The sequence below is a fragment of the Tiliqua scincoides genome, chromosome 2 (genome assembly GCF_035046505.1).
Source record: "Tiliqua scincoides isolate rTilSci1 chromosome 2, rTilSci1.hap2, whole genome shotgun sequence".
Taxonomy (NCBI): Eukaryota; Metazoa; Chordata; class Lepidosauria; order Squamata; family Scincidae; genus Tiliqua; species Tiliqua scincoides.
In genome coordinates this window covers 47,742,749-47,754,797 of record NC_089822.1, presented here as the reverse complement: position 1 = coordinate 47,754,797, position 12,049 = coordinate 47,742,749, and the positions used below count along the sequence as shown (strand labels likewise).

General features: G+C 41.7%; 1 protein-coding gene across 1 annotated transcript in view; it reads right to left on the bottom strand.

Moving 5' to 3' along the window:
- The window catches only part of FER (FER tyrosine kinase), a 189,641-nt gene that overhangs the window by 88,416 nt on the left and 89,176 nt on the right, over positions 1 to 12,049 (bottom strand). The window contains exon 13 of the mRNA XM_066614734.1: positions 1,030 to 1,086. Within this exon, the coding sequence (XP_066470831.1) occupies positions 1,030 to 1,086 (57 nt within the window). The remainder of the gene's footprint in view (positions 1 to 1,029; positions 1,087 to 12,049) is intronic.

Genomic DNA, 12,049 nt, shown 5'->3' with positions numbered 1-12,049 from the left:
GGAGGGAGAACAGGGAATGGCACTGGAGGAGCCATCTTAAGGGGCTTGAGTGCAGGGATGAGCACAGTTGTGGGGCTCACTGACCTCACTGTCTTGGTGAATGCTTCAGGAGATTGGCACAGGCCAGCCAGCTGCCTCCCTGGATCCATTCCCTTTAGTCTGACTGAGGATAACACCATTAGTTGAGTGCCATTTCATGTCAGGTTTTTGGCATCCCAGGCTTCAGATTGTTATTAGACAGGATGTGGCAGGAGGTCCTGATATCCGGCCCTGGTGTGAAGCAATCAGCTGTGCCTGTTGCAGGTGGGAGTCACGTGACTCTGGGAAGATGTGTGCAGATTCACATAGGCTATGGTGGAATGGTGCAATGCACCACTGAACAGCCAAACACAGTGGGTCACAAGACTGTCTTGTGACTAAGACATCACCCTACTCTGATTGGCTGGCCCCGGTATATATGGGGCAAGCACAGACACCAAGGTGTGGGTTGTTGTTGTGGAGTTTCTGCATGCCGTGCTGCTGGTTTGTGTACTGATTTTGGACTGCCTTCTCATGACTGTGACCTGCTGTATCCCTGACTTCTGGACTGACTACTCTTCAGCCTGCTCCTTTTACCAATACATGCTTCTGCAACAAACAAGACTGTGTCTGCTTCTTTGGCTCTGTTTGGGATCACCTGCTTCTTTTGCTATCTCCCTATGGTCCCATGCCATTCTGCTATCAGGAAAGCAAGGGCTATCCTCCCCTGCTGACCTGACATTTCATTTGGATTTCCTGATTCCATTTGCCTACAAAATATTTATAAATTAAGATCTATCAGTCTTGAGCATTTTTTTAAGACTTTGTTTGGGTTTTACCCATATTTGACGTAAATTAGCTCAACCGATCTTCCTGTTATGTTATATAATGCTAGATATTAGAGGGGCAAAGGAAAGAAAGCAGACAATCCTTATTGCCATTAGTATATGGTACTTGGAACACCAAAGTAAGAATTTTTTCTCCCTTTGTTCACATCAGTTGAGTACTTACTTTGCCAAGTAATTCTCCCAGTGTGACATCTTCATGACCGAGAATCCATTTCTTATCCTGCAGCAGAAAACAAACAGAAATCCACAAATGTTTACTTCAGAAACAACCGTGTTGTCTCTAAACTGTATGAACTAGGAGGAACAGACCTAAAGCAATACTTCAGACAGACCACTCAAACCAACGTGATAAGAGGTCATAAAAGAAGAGTTTAAAATATTACTGTGCAACAGTATATTAAAATACTGTTAAGGTGAATCCCTACAAAGGCTTTGGTGTGATATTATGCATAGGTAGCTGCAGTTTTAGAACTACAGTCTATATTACTGATGGGCACATATTTACTGACTTGAATTACATACAGAATAAACTTTCTCTTTCTTGTTCTCATTAAAATAGTTTTTTTTGTTTTTTTTAATATTGACAAACCCACAGGATGATTTTACAGAGCACACCAGAACAAAATTGTTTTTTATTAGATAGATGGAGCAGCAATACTATTAGCATCTATTAAATCTATTTGATGCAAGCTCATACCACTCACGAGCAATATCCAGTGGTAGAATAAAACAATAAACATCAATTGCAGCATTGTACTAATGACCAGTGATGCAAACATTCTATTACAGAAAATACGATAAATGACTGCAGTGGCTATTAGCTATTCCAGGATATATATATCAACTGGCATAAATCTCTTTTGTTGGAATATTTGGAAACTGATCATTATTACCCTGTAGTGCCACCAGCTGTTTCACTAAATATCCAACAGGTGGACACACTCAGACACTGATAAAAAAAATCTGGATGATAATAAGAGGCATTTTTAATATAACACATATGGAATACATTTCAGGAATACATTTTTAATCAAACACAAGGAAAAACTTATTTTTTGCTATTGCAAGGGTCTAACTGCATACCTAGTATATCAGAAGAAAAATAAGTTTTGTTGGTTACCATCAGAGCATAAATTACAAAGCTAAACAAGATTAATTTTATAATTCCCTATTTCTAGGTGATTGTTATGTCAGAATGCCAGATGCAAGGGAGGGCACCAGGATGAGATCTCTTGTTATCTGGTGTGCTCCCTGGGGCATTTGGTGGGCCGCTGTGAGATACAGGAAGCTGGACTAGATGGGCCTATGGCCTGATCCAGTGGGGCTGTTCTTAGGTTCTTATGTTCTTATTGTTATTTCTTTGGACAAATATGATTATTTGTCCAGTACCAGAATAGCTGTCACCGAAAGAGTTATGGTTATGCTGCCCTATGAAGAGATATTTGGATTGTTAACTACCTGTTACCTTCCAGCAATTCTGTTCTACTTGCAGATAGTTAATTCAGGTATTGTAAGCTAACTTGTAGGTTAGACCCAGACCAAAAGGCAGAGTCCAGAGCTAGTAAACCAACAAAAAGTTGCCTTTACATTCTTGGTGACATTGAAGCTAACTGCCTTGAAGTACAAGAAAAAGCAGCATAACTCAAATTACTGAAGATTGGGAGTGAGGAGGCCAGTACCTGTATGTGTTTTGATAGGCCTTTTAACAGCTGTTCTTTAAAGGCTATGTGGGGGAGGCATATATAAGATTCAGGAGATGGGGCTTGTGGATCTCATTAAAGCAGGGTTGGTCTAAGACCTCCCCAAGCTGATGCACCAAACACCACTCTCCTTACCAGATGGCTTATCAGCCTCCACTGTTTCTCCTGCTCTCTCTTTCCCTGGCTTCAAAAAGAACAAGGGAACCAAGCAGAAGGAATGGTGGACTGGAGTAGGGGTGCCCAAACCCCGGCCGTGGGGTCACTTGCAGCCCTCGAGGACTCCCAATGCAGCCCTCAGGGAGACCCCAGCCTCCAATGAGCCTCTGGCCCTCCAGAAACTTGCTGGAGCCCATGCTAGTCCGACACAACTGCTCTCAGTGTGAGGGCGACTGACCTCTCACGTTAGCTGTGGGATGAGGGCTCCCTCCACTGCTTGCTGTTTCACGTCTGTGATGCAGTAGTTGCAGCAAAGAAAAGGCCAGCCTTGCTTTGTGCAAGGCCTTTTATAAGCCTTGAGCTATTGCAAGACCTTCATTCATTCATATAAGTTCCACCTCTAGTATATTAATTTATGTAAACTTATGTAATTTTTTTCAAATTTTAAATGTAAATTAATTCTTTTTCCCGGCCCCCAACACAGTGTCAGAGAGATTATGTGGCCGTCCTGCCAAAAGCTTTGGACACCCCTGGACTAGAGCATCCAAAATGCCAAACGGATGGGCTGACTCTGCATTTAAAGATCCTCCCACCATCTTCCCCCTAATTCAAGAACTGAAAACAACACATCAATACGTACACAGAGTATCCTGCAGAAATCATTTTTTAAGAAACAAAACAAAAAAGGGCTATGGGTCCTTTTCTTCTAAACCTAGTCAAAAGCAAAATGTCAAGACTATGATTCAGACACAATTGCAGCTTATCCCATTCAACCTTCGGAGGCATACAGGCTGTCAAGCAAGCCATCCCAAGGGACTAATGCTGAGAGGTGCCACTTTGCATCAATCATCTCATTAGAAGTGTTACACGTAAGAGGGGCTATCTGCTTTTAATTAAATATTTTGTAGAGGAGTTATCATGAGAATTAGAGTATTCACCTTCCTCTTGGCTCAAAGTCAATCTCTACCAGGAAGGCAAAGAAATAAGACTAATTAACTTGTGGCATGGTTAGCACTGGGCAAAATGAATATAAAGATCTCTAATGAGAAAAGATAAAGGACCATTGGGCAGAAGAACTGGATAGAGTGGATTCCTGGTGTGATATGCATAGCCTAGATGTTTGAGAGACTTGAAGGTAGCATTATAGATATATCATTGCCCACAATACAGATAGCATCCATGGTAATGGCTAACACAGTTCTCCCCCCACATACAAAGGGAGCTGCTTCAAATCAGACTAGCTAAGTAGCGTGTCGCTAGGACACCAGTGGGAAGGTACATCATTGGCTCCCCCACTGCCCACAGGAGCAGATGATCCAGAGGGATAGGTGGGAGGGATGGGGGAGGGTGTAACAGGTGGGGAGGAAGCATTACAGGGGATGGGGAACTGTGGCAGGGGATGGATCCTGTGGCAATGGCATGCACTGGATCCTATCCCCTTGAGCAGCAGCCCCCCCTACTCCTTTTCCCTTCTCAAACTTGCGCTAGCAATTCACAGGCATAGGTCGAAAGAGACTCATTGTGGAAAAGGAGGCTTATGTAGAGGTAAGGGGATTTAAATCCCCCCTGCTGGATATAGTGCAACAGATGGGGAGGGGAAAGGACAGGATTGGGATGTTAGTATCTTTAGAAAAAAAAGAAGACTCAAGGAAGGCATGAAGAGGGAGTGTGCCTGCTCTCTGGCACCTGAGGGCAGAACTAGACCTAACAAGTTCATCAATGGGTAAAGCAGATTTAGATTAGACATGACAGAAAAATTCCTGACCATAAGAGCTGTCAGGCACTGAAAAGTCTGCCTCAGACTGGCTATCCATCAGGGATGCTGCAGTAGTTACCTACACTGATCAGGAGCTAGACTTGACCTCCCAGGCAGCTTCCAACTGCAACATTCTACGGGTCAATTACCACCATTGCCCTCTACCTGTAGGATGTTTAGAATTGAATAAGCCAGTTGCTTCAATGCTCTCTGTTTACATCATTTCGATGGTTGGTCTTAAAAGATGGGAGATGGTAATAGTTCCAATATACATATATTACATTTGATCATGTTCACTGTAACACTGTATATATAGGAAATAATTTATATAGCTCTCACTGTCTGAGCCAAGTTGACAACAGAAGCTTAATGTTCTGCTTTTTGCCATCCCAGTTCAGTCTCAGATAATTAGACTGCAGGGTGATGATTCAGGGACACACAAAGGAAACAAAGATAGATACCTGTCTTTTGTATAAAGACAACTAACATGTTTCATATGCAATATTTCTTTTATAACCAGTTCTTCTCTGATGGGCACACACACTATTTCAACAAATACATCTTCAATCAAATGTCATACAGGTCATTTTGGGTATACAGCATTGCCCACTACTACTGCACTAAGCAACAGACTATCTCTGCTCTTCACTGATATAACAAGGAAAGATCCTATCAATTACATGAGTCACTCAGTATACATGTTGCTTCATCACACTGACAGGGTACTCCAATATGAAAGAAAAACAGCATCATTTTCTTGAAAAGAAACTGCAACACTTCCTACAAGTATTGAACCTCAATCCCTCAATACCGCAATCCCGGGCAATAAACTCTACAGGAGGGACAGGCAGGGGCGTGTTGGAGGTGGGGTGGCCCTTTATGTTAAGGAAGGGATAGAATCCAGCAAAGTAGAGATTGAAGGTGGGTCCAACTCCACCGTAGAATCTCTGTGGGTTAAATTACCAGGCTTATGCAGCGATGTAATACTGGGGGCGTGCTATCATCCTCCAGACCAGAAATCTGATGGGGACCTTGAAATGAGGAAACAGATCAGGGAGGTGACAAGGAGGGACAGGGTTGTAATCATGGAGGACTTCAATTATCCTCATATTGACTAGGTCAATTTGTGTTCTGGTCACGATAAGGAAACCGGATTTCTTGACGTGCTAAATGACTGTGGCTTAGATCAGCTAGTCACGGAGCCCACCAGAGGACAGGTGACTCTGGATTTAATATTGTGTGGTACGCAGGACCTGGTTAGAGATGTAAACGTTACTGAGCCATTGGGGAACAGTGATCATGCTGCGATCCGTTTTGACATGCACGTTGGGGGAAGAATACCAGGCAAATCTCTAACAAAAACCCTTGACTTCCGACGGGCGGACGTCCCTCAAATGAGGAAGCTGGTTTGAAGGAGGTTGAAAGGGAGGGTAAAAAGAGTCCAATCTCTCCAGAGTGCATGGAGGCTGCTTAAAACAACAGTAATAGAGGCCCAGCAGAGGTGTATACCGCAAAGAAAGAAGGGTTCCACTAAATCCAGGAGGGTGCCCGCATGGCTAACCAGCCAAGTTAGAGAGGCTGTGAAGGGCAAGGAAGCTTCCTTCCGTAAATGGAAGTCTTGCCCTAATGAGGAGAATAAAAAGGAACATAAACTGTGGCAAAAGAAATGTAAGAAGGTGATACTGGAGGCCAAGCGAGACTATGAGGAACGCATGGCCAGCAACATTAAGGGGAATAATAAAAGCTTCTTCAAATATGTTAGAAGCAGGAAACCCACCAGAGAAGCGGTTGGCCCTCTGGATGGTGAGGGAGGGAAAGTGGAGATAAAAGGAGACTTAGAGATGGCAGAGAAATTAAATGAGTTCTTTGCATCTGTCTTCACGGCAGAAGACCTCGGGCAGATACCGCTGCCCGAACGGCCCCTCCTAACTGAGAAGTTAAGTCAGATAGAGGTTAAAAGAGAAGATGTTTCAGACCTCATTGATAAATTAAAGATCAATAAGTCACCGGGCCCTGATGGCATCCACCCAAGGGTTATTAAGGAATTGAAGAATGAAGTTGCAGATCTCTTGACTAAGGTATGCAACTTGTCCCTCAAAACGGCCATGGTGCCAGAAGATTGGAGGATAGCAAATGTCATGCCTATTTTTAAAAAGGGAAAGAGGGGGGACCTGGGAAACTATAGGCCGGTCAGCCTAACATCCATACCGGGTAAGATGGTGGAATGCCTCATCAAAGATAGGATCTCAAAACACATAGACGAACAGGCCTTGCTGAGGGAGAGTCAGCATGGCTTCTGTAAGGGTAAGTCTTGCCTCACAAACCTTATAGAATTCTTTGAAAAGGTCAACAGGCATGTGGATGCGGGAGAACCCGTGGACATTATATATCTGGACTTTCAGAAGGCGTTTGACACGGTCCCTGACCAAAGGCTACTGAAAAAACTCCACAGTCAGGGAATTAGAGGACAGGTCCTCTCGTGGATTGAGAACTGGTTGGAGGCCAGGAAGCAGAGAGTGGGTGTCAATGGGCAATTTTCACAATGGAGAGAGGTGAAAAGCGGTGTGCCCCAAGGATCTGTCCTGGGACCGGTGCTTTTCAACCTCTTCATAAATGACCTGGAGACAGGGTTGAGCAGTGAAGTGGCTAAGTTTGCAGACGACACCAAACTTTTCCGAGTGGTAAAGACCAGAAGTGATTGTGAGGAGCTCCAGAAGGATCTCTCCAGACTGGCAGAATGGGCAGCAAAATGGCAGATGCGCTTCAATGTCAGTAAGTGTAAAGTCATGCACATTGGGGCAAAAAATCAAAACTTTAGATATAGGCTGATGGGTTCTGAGCTGTCAGTGACAGATGAGGAGAGAGATCTTGGGGTGGTGGTGGACAGGTCGATGAAAGTGCCGAACCAATGTGCGGCGGCAGTGAAGAAGGCCAATTCTATGCTTGGGATCATTAGGAAGGGTATTGAGAACAAAACGGCTAGTATTATAATGCCGTTGTACAAATCTATGGTAAGGCCACACCTGGAGTATTGTGTCCAGTTCTGGTCGCCGCATCTCAAAAAAGACATAGTGGAAATGGAAAAGGTGCAAAAGAGAGCGACTAAGCTGATTACGGGGCTGGGGCACCTTCCTTATGAGGAAAGGCTACGGCGTTTGGGCCTCTTCAGCCTAGAAAAGAGACGCTTGAGGGGGGACATGATTGAGACATACAAAATTATGCAGGGAATGGACAGAGTGGATAGGGAGATGCTCTTTACGCTCTCACATAATACCAGAACCAGGGGACATCCACTAAAATTGAGTGTTGGGCGGGTTAGGACAGACAAAAGAAAATATTTCTTTACTCAGCGTGTGGTCGGTCTGTGGAACTCCTTGCCACAGGATGTGGTGCTGGCGTCTAGCCTAGACGCCTTTAAAAGGGGATTGGACAAGTTTCTGGAGGAAAAATCCATTACGGGGTACAAGCCATGATGTGTATGCGCAACCTCCTGATTTTAGAAATGGGTTATGTCCGAATGCCAGGTGCAAGGGAGGGCACCAGGATGAGGTCTCTTGTTATCTGGTGTGCTCCCTGGGGCATTTGGTGGGCCGCTGTGAGATACAGGAAGCTGGACTAGATGGGCCTATGGCCTGATCCAGTGGGGCTGTTCTTATGCTCTTATGTTCTAACCTTAGACTAGAAGCAAGATTTTAAAAGAATGCAACAAGAAGAAACGTACTGAAATAAAAACTAATGGATTTTCATATATTTCCACGTTTTAAGTCAACGGTGAATTACTTTTTTAAAAACCCTGGCAACGTGACATTTCAAAGACTTGTTTATGAAGAATATATCAGACGTATAACCCTTCAGTGGAATAATTAAACAAAATGGCACCATAAACTGCAATCAAATCAGTTGTCAGAGGGTGTTACCACTATTTATATTAGTGCATTAATCACTACCTATGTTTTTCTTCCTTTTGCAGGTCTTTCAATCAGAGTGCTTTATTATACAAGCTTTGCACATCAGTTCCAGTCAAAACGTTCAGCCCCAGCAAATATTTCAGTGCCAAAGGATTATTCAAAACTTCATCTCCTTCCTCAGTAATGTTCTCATGGGTGCTTTAAAAAAAGATCTTTTTGACAAGTGCATGCAAATTTTGCTGCCTTGTTAAAGTCCATTTCCTAAGCCATCAGTAAATGAATGCTACTTAAATAGACTAAAAATTCCATTATCCATGAGTTGTCATGAACAGGATGCCTGCATATGAAAGACTTATATTTTATATACAAGGATCAATTTTAGGTTCAAAAACTAATAGCATACATTTTCCGTTTTAAGAGTACACCCAGTTTCCTAAGACAACTTAATGATATCCCTTCTTCAACCATAATTACTTGATATTAATCAGAAAAACTACATACTTCAAACTCTTCTTTCAGTTTCAAAGGGGAAAAGATAGTTGCAGTAGGTTGATGTTCTGAAAGTTCCTACTTTTGATGAATTCCAAGCTTCTAACAGCACCAGTCAATCTTCCAGCTCTCTCTGCAACCTAGATTCTTCCACCTGTTCCCCACCCCAAAACCAGGCACCACTGGTTTCTTTCCACCATCTTTCCACATAGCTTTCTTTCCCAACTTTATGGTTCCTGACAATTAAAGAACACTCCATCTCATTCCTTCAAGTCCTACAGCTATAATGCCATCACCACTATTATGACCCAGCGGGTCGCTTAATAGGTTGGTCATTTTGACTTTTTGGCATGAGACACTTTTGATGTCGTAATTGCATATTGTGCATTTTGAGGCGTGATAATATAATTTCAGAAGAGTTTTTTTAATAGCACAAACGACAAATAGGAGTATAAAGACTGACTTCTACTAAACATTTATTCCTATCTTCTCAAGTATATCTTCACATTATAGTACCTGTTCAACTGAAAGGAAAGGGAGAAGGTGAAAAATATCACAGGGCAGGATGTACTGCCTCTTCTTTTTCTAGGGAGAGAGCCAGTATGTTATTCTTTTCCCTCACAAAGATAATTTAAAAACAGATGCAGAGAAATACATTTAAAAAAAAGAAGCAGAAGCAGAAGCAGAAGCAGGAGCATTTGCTTCCACTTTCCACTGAAAAGTATCAGGAAAATAAATTATTATAGGCCAAGAGGAAAACTGATAGAAACGACTGAAAAAAGGCAAAGGCAATCTTCCTTTTTCAATATTGAAGACAATTACAACTAATGCTTTTTTATGGACATCAAAACCATGACAGCACACTATTTTTCATCAGAAGTCGTTACTCAAATATCATTTGTCAAAACTTGCTGGCACGGAGAAAGAAATGAAGGTGAACAAGAGATGTGTACCTGTTGATACAGTTTGTTACTGGGAAAATGAGAAATGATTTTGTTAAGGAAACTATTTTTGATGCCACCTACAGTAGTACCTTTAAATGTGCATATGAATTCCATGAATCATAAAGCTCTTTCAGATGAAATGTAGAAAAAAGTAGATAGAAAGTACTTTTTTCATAGAAATGCTTACGTTATAAGGAGGACTCATAAAAAAATAAGGTATTTCATTGACTCTCAGAATAATAATTCCTGGAAATGGGAAAGCTACAGGAGAAACAGTTCTGCATTATAACCACAGTCAAGTCTCTCGCTCTCATCTCTATAAAATCTTTTCAAAGCTTCAAGAGTGGAAAGTGTCAGTTTGCCTCTATAATCAAAATACAATTAAAAAGGAAACTTTGAAATGTTTTGATACACACATTGAAAACTTACTGCCAAAAAACTTATATTCATTCCAACATTAAATAATGATTTGGACCTTCCAATTAACTAAATTTACTATGCCCTGCGTGTTGTTTGCTATCAACAGATAACAGGCTAAGGAGGCAACAAGCTATAGAATGCGAAAACATCCTAGGTATACCCAGCCTCCTCTCAAATGGAAACAGTAGCACAAACATTTTATCAAGTATATATTGTATCAGTTATTTGTGACCTCCCTAGTTGCCCTCAATCTTTCTATATTATCCATCATCACTTGGCAAGTAAATGAAAATATGAGCATTACTAAAGCACTGAAAAATACAGGGGAGGTTATACTGGAGTTTTATCTGCTGGTGGGAAGATATCTGTGAAGGTAAGATGTTCTTGGTGGTAGTAACACAACTGTAAGACATCCACCAAAGACAGGCCTTCTTTCCCTAAGGCAGGCAAAAGCTTGCTTGGTTAGGAGGATTTTCTGGGTTGAATATTCTTTAATTAGGTCTCTGCATACCTGGTTGATTAAGTAGTTTTATATATTTATTCATTCGATTTATATCCTGCCATTCTCCCTGAAGGGTACCCAAGGCGGCCTGCTCCAATATTTTAGAATGGTTGGCAACCTTCAGTCTCGAAAGACTATGGTATAAGCACCTGGTATTCCCAAGCGGTCTCCCATCCAAGTACTAACCAGGCCTGACCCTGCTTAGCTTCCGAGATCAGACAAGATCAGGCATGTGCAGGAATATGATTTGCATATGCAGTTAATATTTTATACAAGATGATTGCATTCATCCTATGGATATATGGTAAGATATATGGGATTTTGCTAAAGGGTATTTGGGATACAAACAAAATGTAGCAAAACACACTTCTCCATTTTACAAGTAAGGTGTATTTTGATTCAGAAAAGAATAGTTTTCACAAAGAAAAAAACTACTGAAGCACAGAGAACACCATTTTCAGTATAATCAAAAGATAAATATTGCCTAAATTGTATTTTGCCCTCCATACTGGCAATAGGAAGTAATGGACAGTAAAATTAAGATTACCTAACTATACCAATATTCTTTCACATATTACTGAAAATAAATCTGAAAGTAACAGCTGTGGTCCAGCAAGTAGAAAATGCACTGCTTGAAGCTCAAGCAGGTTACAATAAAAACCATACATACTCCATGGTCTGCCAATTTAAATTCAGTGTGTTTTAAGAGGAAGTAAAGAACAGTCTTAACTCGTTGCATGATGCTTTTATAAAGGGACTCAACACATCCCTGGGATTAATCTATGGAACATAAGAAGTGGCATTTGGACATTTTAAGATTGCCTTGAACAATCTATGATCAATTCAAAAGTATATTGCCTGTATATATGAACTGAACTGATTAAAATGGTTTTTGGAAGAGCTAAGGTTGCATGCAATAGCTCTGAATTTGTATTAAATCCAGTGACATTACTCAAAACCCAATGATGATGATCCAAATAACCCAACTGAGAGCAAACGTCTGCCTGTAACTAGAGATTTTAATCTCCTCCAACCTTCTGCTATGAGGTAACCCAAGCTGCATTTATGCATCTCTTCTTAAGTGCTTCCACACTTCAAAAATGGTTTGTCAAGTGTGTGAAACTACCACTGTGGGGGGGGGGTGGCAGGGGGGGATACATTCAGAAGGTCTGTTGCATACATGGAACTCACAGGGCAGACATTGTAACAGAGGTTTTAAGTCAGTGTTTATACTTACAAGGCATTTACAGGTGTCCTCCACTCATTTGGAAAGTTAGGGACCAAAGCAGTGGTGAAAAGCAGAAATGG